Genomic DNA, 16,115 nt, shown 5'->3' on the forward strand with positions numbered 1-16,115 from the left:
TTCTATCATTTTTCTGTTATGTATTTGTCTGAGTTATTTATATGGTGCCCACCTGTAGCCAGACATGAACCCCCCATTTGGCCTTTTCTTCTTCTCCCCCCCACTGGGAGAGACAAAGAGAGAGACATAAGCAGGGGAGACAGGCAGCCTTTGATGTCCTGGGAACACAGGTGTGCTGTCTCACCCAGCCTCTCTACTATACACAAAAACCAGACAGTGAATGGGCTAGCTAATGGCCGCCCTTCTGGCTGATCTCGGTAATTGACACGTCTTGATTACTTCCCCAGGAAGGACGGGGAACCCCCGCCCATCACCTCCAAAGGTGCCCAATTGTCCACAATTCACAGGTGCAAATTGAGCCTTGCACCTTCCCCGGGTAACCTGGGGTTCAAACATATTTCTCCCAATTGGCCACTTGAGACCAGGAAGAAGCATACGTGCCACAAGTGGTATAAAGGGGCTTGGCAGACCACCCCCCCTTTGAGTTTCAATCACCTACACCTGGTGGCCAGGTCTGGAATTAACTCCCGAGACTGGGGACGCCTGGTTCGTATCTACTTCTTCCCAAAGGATTGAGAGAAAGATTCTCGGTCACACCAGATCTAGAAGGCAGGGTAAGAATTACACCTGTACTACACTTCTTTCCTATAGGAATTGAGGGAAAGACTCTGGTTCCACCAGGTCTAAGAGGCAGTGGTGAAAATCACACCTGCAACTTGCCTTTCTTGTGTACACATTAATTGTATTAGTTTAAGCTAGCTAGTTTGTCTAAAACTTTTCTTAAGTTAAATTGTGTTGTTTCCCCTTTAAAAACTGCGAGTACTAACTTGTACTTTAATCACTTGTCTTAGTTAAATTGTTTCCATCTTTGTATAAATAAAAAGTAACTGTTAAAGCCTCTCTAAGTGTAATTTTCCTCTTGCTGCTGTACCCGAACTAAACACAAACCAAAGAACCCAGCCTGCCCTGGCTGCTTAGCGTAGCTGCTGGTGTGGCACCACCCCCTTTACCCCACCAGACCCTTAGCTGGCACCTGGGCATCGGCTCACACCACCATAGCAGTATCTCACCAAATCACAGTCTTTAACGTATTTATCCTCACAACTACTCTCTCAGATGGGAAAGTGCTATCATGACTATTTTATGGTTGTGAATTGAAGCACGGTGTAGCTCACTGATTTGCCATAACACAAACAGGATGCCTGTGAGAGCAAGAAACTGAACTTAGGCCTTCCAAGTGCTAAGCTAGTACTTTAACCACCAGACCACTCTATGTGTGTGTTTTATAAAAAGAAATCTCCATTAATTGTTACAAGAATAGGGCCTAGGACACACAGATGAACTCTTCTGATTTCATCCAGTAGGAGGTAAATTTCGTTCATGCACACTAACCAATTCATCACAAGGGGACCCTCTAGGGTAGAGAACAATTTCAGCCAATAAGTAATACCCATGTGGCCACTGGAAAATACCATTTTCACAACTAAAAAAAATATGTCCAGAATCCTGGACTTATAGGGCTGCTTCTTCGATATTACAGGGCATTATTGTCAAAAGCTAATCATGAACAGAAGAAAAAAGCCACCAAGGAGAATCCTTTCTGCCATTTGCTGCTTGTTTTTTCTGAAAAAATACACAGATTAGGGGAAAAAAAGTAAAACTCCATAAACTGCACATTAATTTAAAAGAAAAGGACATCACAAAAAATATCAAGTCCCTAGATTGCACTTCTCACCACAGCATTATAAAATCTACTTAGCTTTACATGACAGAGATTTCTCTAAAAAGCTGCAGTAGAATTTACACATAGAATAGCATAAATATCTGATGTGGCAGAGATTGTCATGGTAACTGCACTTTTGTAATAGTGAACGACAGAGCAAACAAGTGGATAATACCAAGAATTGCAAAGTTAATTTCTGTGGCTGTCCAAGAACCGCAACAATGCAATGAGGTCTGATCCTGGCAGAGGTTGAGCATCCTTAACTCTCAGCAGCTCTAATGAAAATTACACCTCAGAAAGCGCTGCAAGATGAAGCTCAAGGCCGGTAACACTTTTTTCCCCCTAGGTTACTAATTTCAGAACATCACAACTTCTCGCAGGATGTCAGAGTTAGCAGGCTGCTTAAACATATGATTAGATTAGAATATTTGCATTTTGACTGTATAATCCTTACTTTCAAGGGTAGACCCTCAAACTTCAATGGCATTACTCATGTGAATAAGCAATATGCATGTGAGTAAGAGCTGAAAGATTGGGCCCTGGTATCAGTGCAATAATTACAAGAATGATTCTTGTCAGGTACTACCATGATGATAAAATCACGGTAGTACAATACGGAAGGTATTGCACAATGAAGGGCTGTCCCTGCATACAGTGGTCTTGGATGTTCCCAAGGTTCTAAGCATACCCACTGAGTCTCCCTAACAATTGGTGCTCCACAGTTATAGCAAGAATAAACTTCAACACTTTCTCCTGCTAAAAATAAAAAAGATATCTGAGCCAAATCAAACATTTCAGCATTAACAGCATTCTTAATTCTCTACTAATAGTAAAACTAATCAGAGTTTAATGTACTAAATGAAGAGATTTACCTGTTGTGAATAGGTCCTCTGAACTTTGGGTCAAATTTCCTTGGTTCACCTGCATTTAAAATAAGAGATTATAAAAAACAGATCCTGGTAAAAATATGAATGATGTTCTTTTAGCAGCAGTCCTTCAGAAACAACTTTTCATTTCAGTAAATTAATTCTTCAGAGAAATACTAGCATCTCCTCACTTATTCTGATCTGCTCTGTGATTGCAGCAGAGGTCAGAGCTTTGCATATCTAACTATCTGAGGTACTTATTTAGCCACTGTCACTACTGTAGTACCGACAAGCTTTAATATATTCATCCTCAACACTCTTGCAAGGTGGGGGGAAGTGCTGTTGTGCCATTTTACAGATGGCCATGTGGTGGAGAGAGTCTGATCTGCCCCAAGTCATACAGGGTCTGTGGCAGAACAGAGAACTGAACACTGAGCTTGTGTCTCCTGAATAAGAGACAAGTGCCCTAACCACTGGATTGCTAGGTTAAGCTAACGATTTGGACCCATGTCTGCAATTCCTATGCAACAGCAGAATCTGAATGGAGGCTAACAGAATTATTTTCACTCCAGGGTTTTACCCCAGGCTGATTGTGAGAAATGGCTTTTATAGGAGCCAATGCCACATTATGGCAGTATGCAGAGATATCTAGCCTACAAACAGATTATCAGCAGCCCAGTTTGGCCATTGCACCAGCAATGCCCCTCTGCCATTGGCCAAACCGGACAGTCCCTGTGCCAAAGGATAAATGGACACAAATCCAACATCAGGTGTTTTAACACACACAATCCTGTAGGGGAACATTTTAACCTCCACGGACATTCAAGAGTGGATTTAAAAATAGCCATTCTTCTACAGGAGATTTTTATCACCTGATTTTATCACCTGATTACAGAGGAAAGGATCTGAACTGGAATCCACTTGCAAATTCAACACTTCAACTTGGACTTGAATAAAGATATTAATTGGTTTATGTTTTACAAAGGCAATTTCCCTGCTTTTGATATTCACATTTCCACATCACGTTATGAATGAGACATATCCAGCTGGACTTAATTTGCTTCATTAACACTGATCCTACAATTGACAGGTAACTTCTTTTGCTGCTATAATTTCCACTCCAACTCATCTGATGAAATGGGCTTTACACACAGAAGTTCATGACTTAATACAGTTTGTTTGTCTCTAAGGTGCCACAAGACTTCTTGTTCTGTGTGGAGTTACTGAGGCTTGGTCTACACTAAAGATCAAAGTTGATCCCAGATACGCAATTCTAGCCATGCCATTTGCATAGCTAGAATCAACATACCAGGATTGCCTTTCTTCCCTGGTGTAGATGAGGGATCTTTAGGCTCACGATGACATCCCCGGAAGATTGATAGTGGCGCTCTGACCCTCACCCCCACCTCCGTAAGTACAGACATACCCTAACACGGCTACCCCTGAGATGGCACTCCTCTTGAATTTTATTGAGAGCAACAATTATCAAATACAGCTAGCCAATATAAGGAAAATTGTAATGATATTTAAGACATTACACAAGATCATTTCTGCAATTATCTTGAACAGGGCACTCCTCCCAATGTGTTTCTTCTAGATTCATATTTCATGAGAAAACATTCCATGCTGTTAAATTCCTTTTGGGCTTGCAGTTATTTATTTCTAGAACTACTTACCTAGAAGATAACTATAAGCATGAGTTTGAAATAAAATGCTTTCTTTCCAACTCCTTCCATACCAAGCCCCATCCTTGCAAAATTAATTTAATACCTGGTATTTTGCAGATTAATTCAGGTTTCAAATTAAGCTGAAAATTTGCTGTTGCTGAAGTTGTGGTTTTGTTCATTAAACTCATAATAAACCTCAGAGCATTAAAGAGAAAGTAAAAAGGAACATTTTTCAAGGGAAAAAAGAGCCAAAAAACACTTTATTTAAAATCTAGAGGGTCAGGTAAATATATTGGAGGGTAGAGATAGGGTCCACAGCGACCTAGACAAATTGGAGGATTGGGCCAAAATAAATTTGATGAGGTTCAACAAGGAGAAGTGCAGAGTCCTGTACTTGGGACAGAAGAATCCCAAGCATTGTTACAGGCTTGGGATCCACTGGCTGAGTAGCAATGCAGCAGAGAAGGACCTGGGGATTGCAGTGAATGAGAGGCTGGACGTGAGTCAACAGAGTGCCCTTGTAGCCAAGAAGGTTAACAGCTTATCTGGTGTATTAAGAGTATATGGGGTATATTAGGAAAAGCATTTCCAGCATATCTAGAGTAGCTATTATTCCCCTCTACTTGGCATTGGTGAGGCCACATCTGGAGTACTGTATCCAGTTCTGGAGGCACCATTATAGAAAGGATGTGGACACCCTGGATAGGGTTTAGTGGAGGGCAATGAAAACGATTAAGGGGCTGGAGCACCTATGAGGAGAGGCTGAGATATTTGGGCTTTATTTAGTTTCCAGATGGGAAGACTGAGGGGCGATTTGATAGCAGTCTTCAACTTCCTGAAAGGGAACTCTAAAGAGGATGGAGACAGACTGTTTTCAATGGTCATAGATGGAACAACAAGGAGCAGTGGTCTCAAGTTACAGAGGGAGAGATGTAGGCTGGGTATTAGGAAAAGCTATTTCACCCGCAGGGTGGTGAAGCACTGGAATGCGTTACCTAGAGAGGTGGTGGAATCTCCATCCCTAGAGGTTTTTAAATCCTAGTTTGACATAGTCCTGGCTGGGATGATTTAGTTGGTGTTGATCCTGCTTTGGGCAGAGGGCTGGACTAGACGATCTCCTGAGGTCCCTTCCAGCCCTACAATTCTATGATTTTAATGATGTCTGTTAAAAGACATGGTGTTTCCACGCGAGCCTTAATTTGAACTTTTACATTCAAACTTGGTGCTACATCGAGTTGCTTCTCACAGTGTTATAATACCGATCTTAGCACTCCCTAAAATCGACCTAATGGTATTTACAGTGAAAAAGATAGTGACATTGTAAAAATCAAGTTAAGTGCCTGAAATTCAACTTTGTCGTGTAGTGTAGACATTGCCTTAGTCAGCAACTGCAGTGGTATCTCCACCAACAATGTGAAAGGGGCAGCTCACAGAGCTAAGAACAGCAGGACTCTGATATTTGTCGTGAATCAGAAAGAGATCATTTATCGATGAAACCACTGCAGTCTTTAACCTACTTACCTAGGACAAAAACCTAATTACATAGGTCTGAGGGCTCCAATTAGTGTCAGGGCTGCCTCTCCAATTCACAGTACATTTGCAGTATATTGTCCCCTTCACACCATTTACATCAAACTGACACAGTCACATATTTCTGACTAGAAAGCCTAATGAAGATTTAGGCAGAAGATACAATAATCAATACCACAGATGGACGAGGATCAAAATGAACAAGTATAATTAAGGAAAGGAGGGGGTATAAGATGAAGTTGTGAAACAAACCATAGTCCATCTCTAAAAACCATCTGTTCAAGAAAGGCAATCACAGAACAACATCTACAGCTAGGTTGCTGCAACAAAAGGCATCAGATATTCAACATAGATTGTTATATTCTTCTTTCAGTTCATTTAGAGCTATTCATACAGCTTTGAAAGTGCTATCAAATTGTAAATATGCAATGAATAAGCCCATATTACCAAGTATACCTGTAACCACCAGGATGTTACATAGTTTGAGATGCAGAAATAGACCAATTCTCATTTCAAACAGGCATCTTAAAGGATCATCTCAGCAAAGCCCTATATTTTTTTAAACCTGCAAGACTGCATTTCTCCCCAACACTCCACATTCTCCCAGAGCTCATATATGGCTGAAGAGACTTATCCCAAAATTTCTATATAAATCAAAACATAAAATAACCCACACAGCTTACCCTGTAGGCTGAGGCCAAGCACAGAAAATTTCAGCCTCAAAGCTGAAGACACGAGCAAATGAATACAGAAGGTTCATACTATAACCTAAAGAGAACACTTGCTACTGTGAATGCTAGTATATATGTATAAGGTGACTAAGAATCTCTTATATTGGAGTTTGGGCCAACTACTAATAGTGAAAAGTTTTTGAGCATCACAAAGCTCTACTTGGTCTGGTACCTCTGCAGCAACACAGCAGACACTAAATACATATCAGTCTGCAAAGCACTTTGGCACCCTGCCTTCTGGATGACAGAGGTGATATAAACATAAAATACTGGTCTCCTGAGACCAACTGAGCTTTCTTCTTGAACTACTCTGGCAGATTGCCAACACTGATCTTAAACCATTAGGGTCTCTTCTTCCCTGGACATTGTATGTAAGTCATCATGAGCAATTTCTCGTGCCCCAGTTGCAAAACAGATCTTCCTATTGCTTTACATTGTATGCGGTCCCTCATGTGGTCCAGCCCCTAAGACCCTTGCTACAAGGGTGGGTGCTTACAGTTGTGACTAGACCCACTGAAGCTAGCTAGCTGCCCTAGTCTGCTGCATGCAAAGCGCACGTGAGGTCTGCTGGTGTCAGTGTGAAGTTTCCAGTTAACGTTGGTCAGTATGGAGATTAGGGATTTCTGAAAAAGACATTGTGAATTGTTTGCATATTTCAATGCATACTTGTACATCTATATAAGACTTTGACAGTAAATGTAGACTTTTCCATGTTTACAGAGACTTCTTTTTTTTACTGTTGTCTGTCCGCACATAAAAAAAATGAAAGATGTAACCACTATTAATACAGGAAAATCCATATACGTTTCAGTTCATATTACTAAGAAGAGGAGTACATTTTGTAGTCAATATTTTGTTTTTTAAATGTAGAGAACCTTACAGCTATATTTAAAATGCTAATGATGCTTCCAATGTGCAAGGACATGAGCTTTTAGGTAGGTCATTTTATTCCATCTCCAAACAAGTAAAACTAACTCATTGTTGATCTTTGAGGGGAACAAATAAAGACATTCTATGTGGGTTTAGAGGTGCAGTAGTACACTTTTTCCTAATAAGCACTATACATAGTATTGACTGTTGATTTGTCTGCCCTATATTTAGTAACGTTTGTTTTAACTTTGGGCCAAATTCTACTCTAAAAGAAGCACACACAACCCCAGTTGTACCCATTGAAATCTAGCAATGTTTTTCATATGGCAGATTTGAAGAAACACAACATGACACCTATATTTTTATTCTACCAATAAAAGGTTAATGTAACATGACTACATCTTATGTCTCAATTTAGATAGTTTTAAAAAACATTGTTAATAATAAAAAGTAACACATTATAGCAAATGTTTATTTCACTTGTACAAACCAGCATGTAAATAATATATTTTCATCAGGCCAGGCATAGCAAAGCTAGTGGTTTCCGATGTACCTCTTAGGATGTAATGTGTTGGCAACAACCAAAGAAACTATTGAAGGGAAGTATGTAAGATCAATAGGCAGTTTGTTCACCCTAGCTTACTTGTTTTGGGAGACGCTTTTAAAATAGCTATGCTAAAAGTAAAATTCTTCCATTACACCTTTATACACAAGAGTCACTAAAGAAAAATGCTGAGGGTGAGTCCATTTATCATGAGTTCACAAAGCCATTCCAAGTGATAACATCTTTACAGAACTCTCTATCTTCTACAGGCTAATGAGAAAAACTAAATTAAAACAGTTTTCCACTTTATCAGTTCTACTTCTCACTACAAATTCAGAAAAGATGAAATACAAAAGAGCCCTGAAAATATCACTGGTTATGCTACAGGTATTATAGGAAGGAAATGTAGGATGGTACGCTTTCTTAGTGCTGTACACACCCTGCAGCTGCCAATGTCAAATAGGCTTTACTTCACTGTCTGTGATACTTAGTTGGACAGAGCAGAACTAAAACCAAAATTCCAACAGAGAATATCAGTGTCACAGGGGCTCCGGTGTAATAAAATGAGGTAATATGAGATAATAAAGTTAAGTTTGAAAGTTAAATACCACCTATAATAAACACTTACAATAAAGTGATTCAGCAGTAACATACAAGTGACAGAGAAGTAAGTCATCTTCTGTAATAAAATAACTAAAGAACAGTATCAAATCCACAAAGTGCTCAAATTCACAACCTTTACATCCATATGATTTTAGCTGCTGTGCCAAAAGGAAAGAATTTATAGTCACATTTGTATTACACATTATACAGAGAGTCAGTGGAGCTATGCCAGTTTACACCAACTGAGGAGCTGGCCATGTATGTGCATGTGTATTAATATTCTCTTTTCAAACAGTCTAAATTCATGTAAGCAATGAAGTTTAATGTGGTCTTGACTCTTCAGACTCACAGCCAGTAAATCTGCCACCTTTGAAAGCTGTTTGTTCAGTTTTGTGTCACTCTTGTCAATGATTTCGCAGCAGCATGTTGCAAGCTACATTTCCACAGTATCGTTCACTCAAGTATCTCAGAACTTCTTCCACAAAGAATTCAAACTTTAAAAGATGAGCTGTATTTGCATTTAAAAAACCATACTGCAAAAGGCAGATTTCCAACTTCCTTTTTGAAAATAAAGTCAGGATGCAATAGCAGTGTACGTGGTAGTATGCATTTTAACTCTCAGTAATGTTTAAATATTGTGCCACCCACTAATGCTGATAAATTTAGGATGCCGTTAGCATTTCCACTAAAACCACTGAATTTATATTATGCGGTATCCATAAAACGATCATCCTGGAAATAACAAAAATGTATTTTCCATGATAAATCCTTGCCCAGGCACTCTCTTGAAGACAGTGTTTTGGTTGTGGCAGGGTATGTGAGCTCATAAATTCTACTGCTGTTATGAATGGGAGCTGCAAAAGAAAGCCTAAACTTACCTGGAGAACTAGGAAAGGGTTAAACTAACCTGCCTGTGAGGGAGGAGGTTTGGGGGAAATTGGCAAAAAGCCAATAGAAGCTACAGGAAAAATTCAAACCTGAAACTGAATCACAGCAGCATTTCTCCTTTGTTAGAAAACAGAGAGAAAAAAGAGGGGGGTCTCTCCAACGACCAAGAGGAGAGAATGAGCTCTTCCAGAACAGATACGCTGGGCTCATCAGAAAATGTGAGTAGGGAAAAGTTTGGGTAGTCACATAAGGTTTATTGCTTCTATTGCTGGGGGTTTGGAAATTACATCTGTGCTGTTTTTTCGTTCTCTCTTCTGCAATCAAGAATCTGACCCAGGGGAAAATCCCTGTGCTTTTCTTTAATTCATATTTTTTTTAAACACTAAGCCATTTATAATGCTTGCGAAGATAGTCTTGTTTTAATAATACAAGTGTTTTTTCTTTGTTAACAAGTATTAGTTGATCCTGTGTGTCCCACAGGGGCTTACAACTACATGCCTGGCCACAGACATGTTACCAGAGAGCTCACAGCTCCCTGCATATTTGTTTTATAGGATATTCTTGTTATTTCTTTCCAACTCCTTGGGAAATGGAGGTTGCTGGGTTTTGGCCTTGTGGAAGAGATTCCAAATGATTTCTTTCCTGGAAAGGGGATTTTTGTACACTTGGCGGTGGCAGCTACTGGTTGATTTCAGGGAAGACTAAAATGAGGAAAAGGTTGCGGTCTCTGAGAACTGCAAAGACAGGGTCTACCATTGTTTTATTTGACTAGCTAAACCTCATTACCGGCACTCGAAGCACCAGGATGGGGAATCAGGTGTGACACCTGCCCTCTCCCCTCATCTCCAACCATTTCTCCCATGCATCCCCAGCCCTGACTCCCACAAACATCCCCCAGCCTTGACTGACTCCACCCCCCCGTGTCCCCTACCCTCACTGATTCCTCCCCACCTGCTCCTCCAGCCCCTGAACATATACCCCACATTTACATTGTTACAGGTTCTGTCATATTGCAACTTCCCCATCCCTACCCTAATCTGGGCATTTCAGTCAGCCATTTGGAAAGGGAAATAGCAGCTTTCAAGGAGTCAGACATCTGGGTGGAGAAATTCATCAAGATGAATTCTGATTTAGAATGCCTTGCCTGACAACATACAGAACTGGCAAAACTGCACAAATTGGCAGGAAGAAACTGGAGCAGGATGATAATTGGATTCTGCAAACTTGGAAAGAACTTCCTGTCGCATACAACACCATGCACAACGTAAGCTTGACATTACTTTCAATGTTTAGCTCCACATATAGGTGTGAACAGGCTTTCTCTCATTTGAAATCACATCAAAAGCAATGTCTGTTCAAGACTCAACAAGACAGCCTCAATGCATTCATGAAGCTGAATTTGACCAGTGAAAATGAAAACTTCAAAGAAATGTGCCAAAAGATGGAGCAGCAGAAGTCTCATTGAATGAAGTCTATGAATAGGTTTCATTTATGCTGCTATTAATCATCATGCAATAATAGTAAGTTGTGTATTTTTAGTCATGCCTATGGGCATTATATACTGGTTCTATGTTGACCACTTGTTCTAAATTTTGGTGCACTTTGGCTCTTTGGTTTGAACAGCTTGCTAACCCCTGCCCTAGCCTCTTTCTCTATCAAGGAAGAGAGGCTGATCAGCAGCGTGCTGTAACAAGCAGTAAAGTTATAAGTTTATGGTGAAGGGTGCTAATAACTTGCATAGTAAATATTACTGATACATAAGCACGCAGCACAAAACTATCCACTGAAAGAATCTAAGATGCCATGAAGCAAATGCCCATAACTTTCGTTAAGGATACTTCATGAGTTGGAGCACTCCTCTTTGCATGGTCTTTTAGGCCTTTCTGAGGCTAGGTCCACACAGAAGCTTTTGCTGATATGGGAAAGTTGTGGGGGAGGGCTGACTTTTAAACACTTCTGTACTGGAATGAAACCCAAAGGCAGGCACAGTTCTATCAGCTGTAATAGTGCACATAGCTTGTTCTGCTCAGGGGGAAGCAGCATAGGCTATACTGGCAAATGCATTTTTCAGCTACTATAACTGCACCTACGTTAGGAATGTACTATGCTACCAGCATAGCTTTCCAAACACACCTCTTCTAGTGTAAATGTAGCCTGAGACGCCTTTGGTTTGCAAAAGCAGCTGCTTTCTAGACCATTCATTTGAGGGGAATCTTGGGCTTGAGGTTTTCCAAGTGTGAAGTGAAGAGAGAGAAGAAAGATGGGTCCAGAGTAGGTTTAAGTAGTTGGATACTATTTGCCTTTTGTGTGGGTCTTGGAAAGAGATGGGGGTGAAGGGGAGCAAGGCAGCTACTTCTTAGAACGAGGCAGCAGTGCCTGAGCTGCAGTGCAAGCAGAAAAGAGCAGCCCACACTCAGTTTTGCTGGCACTGCTAGTCAAGGGAACTCAACCTTATATATTTCATACGTCGGTATTTTCTTAGCAAAATTGTCTAACACCATGTCACCAACTTCTTTTCTAAACCTGATGGACAAAGCTCCCAAATCTGCTTTATCCTGGCGAAGGAGCAACAACGTACATGCTAACCTCTCTCCTACCCCACCCCCCACATGTCAGGTTGAATGTCAAGAATATCAGTTGGGTCTCACGTTTTGCTACAGCCCTGTGGAGGAGAATGCCAGCAGAGCATAGATTGGTTCCATCTGCTTGCAGAACTTTTAATTAGCCAAAAAAGTTTGAAAAATATCTGCGGCATATAGGCTATAGTCATTTTTCATCAGAACATGTGCTTAACGCTGTGAACGCAGTAACAACAAACCCACTGGCGTTATACCAAGTTACAAATGCAGTACAGTGTCAGCAGGAACATCTCATGTATTTCTGTTAACTACAGGGAGCACTGTATTCCAAGCAGCTACTACAATGTTAGTGGAAAGAGCATTATAAAGGACTGCCTGAAAAGGAGCACTGTGGAAAAGGATCTAGGGGTCACAGTAGACCACAAGATAAATGAAACTCAACTGTGTACCACTGTTGCAAAAAAGGCAATCCCTGTGGGATGTATTAGCAGGAGTGTTGTAAGCCGTCCTCTGCACTGATTAGGCCTCAACTGGAGTACTGGGGGCTACATTTCAGGAAAACGGAGAGAAATTGGAGAAAGTACAGAGAAAAGTGACGAAAATGATTAAGAGGGTAGAAAACACGAGCTACGAGGGAAGAATGAAAGAAGTGGGTTTATTTAATCCGGCAAAGAGAAGACTGAGAAGAGATAGGAAAACAGTTTTCAAGTACCTGAAAGGCTGTTACAAGGAGGTGGGGAAACAAATTAATTTTCTGTGACTCCTGATCATAGGACAAGCAGCAATGGTCTTAAACTGCAGCATGGCAGGTTTACCTTGGACATTAGGAAAAACTTCCTGTCAGGGTGGTTAAGCACTAGAACAAACTGTCTGAGGAAGTTGTGAAAACTCCATCATTGGAGATATTTAAGAGCAGGTTAGACAAACACCTGCCAAGGATGGGGAACCCTCCGCCTGTCCTGTAACTTGCCTGCATCTAGTCCCTGAGGTTTGGGGATTGCCTCCCTAGCATCTGGCCTCCTGCACGATAGGGAGTGTGGAGTCCTAAAGCATTTTGGGCAGAGTCAGGCAACCTAGGGGCATAACTGGCTCATGGGCTCTGCCTGGTAAGGTGAAGAAGCGGCTCCAGTCTCTGCACACCACCACTGTTCCTCCCACCTCAGCTGGGCAAATGGCAGCGCTGAGAAGCCCCGGCCCAGAGAGTCCCCCCCACACCCTGCCACTGTAATTGGCTGGAATTGCCAATGCCTGGGCAGTGCCTGGGAGCTGCAGGGAGGCAGAGGTGGGTAAGTTCCCCCCTCAACACCCTGATCCTGAACCCCAGCTTGCACCCGTACCCTCTCTTACCCAGACCCCCTCCCCAACCCACTCCTGCAAGCCCCAGAGCCTACACGCTCAGACTGCTTCTGTGCCCTGCTCTGGCCCAGACCCTCCACTCCCAGCCCATTTATGCACTTCCACTCCTGCACAGATTGCCCAACCCCAGCCTGCTCCTGCACTCTACCACCCTCCCAGACCATTTAACCCCCAGCCAGCTCCTGCACCCGTCCTCCCATCCACACCCCACGCATGTTTCCTGGCAGCCCCCTCCCACCCTGCACACCTCATTTTTGGCCTCACCCCAGAGCCTTAGTGCCCACAAAATCTGCTAGCCCTGGTCCCCACAGGCTCTGGGGCTGGTGCGCGAGGGGCACGAGAGAAGTGTCCTTTCTGTCCTGTTTTTCAGTCAGAGATTATGTCAGTGAAGTGTGCGCTTTTTGGTTTTGCTTCTCACTTGTGTGGCCACCAACTGATTTGTCTGTGAGTCAATGGCCCCCAACCCCAAAAAGGTTTCCCACCTCTGAGTTTGATAGTGCTTAGTACTGCCATATGTGCAGAAACTGGACATGATGCCCTCCCAAGGTTCCTTTTGCTTCTGTTTCTATGATGTATTAAGCATCCCTCAGTGCTGAAACAACCAAAGCTGGATTAGAACCACCAGTTAAATGTCAGCACCCTATTTTACCTTACTCATGGCTTGTCTACACTCAAAACTCTACAACTGCACTACAGTACCACTCCAGTACAGACATTACTTGTGCTGATGGGAGAGATTCTCCCATCACTGTGATTAATCCACTTCCCCAAGAGGTGGCAGCTAAGTCCATGGAAGACGACTTCTGTTGACCAAGTACTTTCTTCATGGAGAATTAGGTCAGCTTAACTATGTTGCCCAGGGACAGTGTTCCCCATAAGCTGGGTGCTTGCACAGGTGTTCAGGAGTGATTCAAATACTTCCCAGCTTATTAGCTGAGTGTCCACAGCTAGTTTTTTTTTTTTTTTTTTTTTTTTACTGATGGTCCATATTCTCACATGCCTTCGTGCACACAAAAAATATTCCACACAGGAATAGACAAGATTAGAGGGAACATTAGCCATGGGTGTGGAATTTTCACAGCCCTGAGGAATGCAACTGGCTCTGTCTAATTCTCTAGTGTATGCCAGTCCCCAACCTCTGTCACACTGTTACAGTTTTTACACTTCCTTCTGATGTGTTCTGCTCTTGCATTCCCCTGACATCACACATTTGCTCTATGGCCTTTCCTCTCCAACCCCATTCCTACCCTCTTGCTCCCATCTGCAGTCGTCAGTACCAGCCTTCCATCCAACTTCACTGCCATCATTATTAGTATTTATTATTTGCATTACTCTAGCCCCCTGGAGGCCCAGACACGGACCAGGATCCAATGGTGCTAGGTGCTGTGCAGACCCGTAACAATGAGACAAGTTCCTCCCACAAAGTACTTACTTGAGCGCACACAGCTCACTCCATAAAGTTGCAAATTTCCCTACAATGGTAACTTTGGCACCAAACGTGGCATTTCTTTTCCCTAAACGGCAGGAGGCCCCTCAGAGACAACATGTAGGGCACTGTTCTTCTGGATATCTCCCTGGCTGTGTCTACACTAGCTCCCAACTTGGAAGGAAGCATGGTAAGCAGGGTGTTGGGAGATTACTAATGACGTGCTGCGGTGCACATGCAGCACTTCATTAAGCTAATTCTCCCCCGCGGCAACGTCGAAGCAGCAAAGTTCGAAGCGTTGGCTTGCATGTAGCCATGGCTAACCTGCGGGTACTTCAAAGTCCCTTTACTCCTCCTTTACACTGTAGCACTTCCTTAGTAATCTGCCGACACCCTACTTACCACGCTCCCTTCCAAGTTGGGAGCTACTGTAGACTTAGTCCCTGACTACAGAACAGAAACAACAAACAGGAAAGTTTTGCACAGGAGTTCTCCAGGCACAGTTCTGATAGGACAAATCTGTTGTGCCCATTTTGGTGCAGTTAGACTAGAGATGAGGCCCTTGGTGGTTGGTTTGTTTGTTGTAAAAATAAGTCCTCACATTTTACAAATGGTATTATTCAGATCTTACCAATGTCCACACAAATTTTGAACCACTGAAGTACCTGAACACATTAGTTATCCTAAGAAAATCCAATCCATTAAGAAAATCCAATCCATTTAATTAGGTGCATCTGTTTATGTTAATAATACATCAGTCCAAGTATAAATACAATGTGGTCTGTTGAAATAAGGCAATGTAGTGAAAGACAGAGATGCACAGTTCATGAACCAAACTACTATATTAATCTGCTTGGACTTTCAATATTCTTACTTTCCTCTATTTGTCACTTTTTTTCCTGTCATTCCGTACCCCTGTATTCACCCTGAAAATTGTGAAGTTAATTTTAATTTTTGCAGTAAAAAAATGGTAAGTTCTTGGAAAATTGTAACACAAAGATATCTAAAAATAAAGAGTTATGCTTAGAGAGAAGCTCAAATAAATATATTTCAAAAACTGCCTTTACTCATTAACCAAATTCAGACTTCGGTCTCATGCTTCATATCAGAAAAACCTTATCAAAATGTTCACAGGCCCAGTACAACAAACACCGCAGGTCCCATGAGACCGTTTGTCCTCTCCCACTGTAGTAACCCCTTAAAATACAGTTTTTACCACAAAGGAAAATGTGGCGGTGTATCACTCCAGAGCAGCTGTGCGTGTGGCAGGACTGCTGGTAAGTACAGGACACAGATTATGTTGTCACATTGAAGCCCCCTAAGCCAAGGGAG

At 41.9% G+C, this 16,115-nt stretch overlaps 1 protein-coding gene across 5 annotated transcripts in view; it reads right to left on the reverse strand.

The window, feature by feature from the left end:
• SLC44A5 (solute carrier family 44 member 5) overlaps nucleotides 1-16,115 on the reverse strand; it is a 198,542-nt gene that overhangs the window by 92,411 nt on the left and 90,016 nt on the right. For 4 of the 5 annotated variants that reach the window (XM_075002430.1, XM_075002429.1, XM_075002427.1 and 1 more), the window contains exon 2: nucleotides 2,596-2,644. The exons of the other annotated variant lie outside the window; for it this stretch is intronic. In XM_075002430.1, the coding sequence (XP_074858531.1) occupies nucleotides 2,596-2,644 (49 nt within the window). The remainder of the gene's footprint in view (nucleotides 1-2,595; nucleotides 2,645-16,115) is intronic. 5 annotated transcript variants of the gene reach the window in all.

The sequence above is a fragment of the Carettochelys insculpta genome, chromosome 9, assembly GCF_033958435.1.
Source record: "Carettochelys insculpta isolate YL-2023 chromosome 9, ASM3395843v1, whole genome shotgun sequence".
In the NCBI taxonomy this organism is placed as follows: Eukaryota; Metazoa; Chordata; order Testudines; family Carettochelyidae; genus Carettochelys; species Carettochelys insculpta.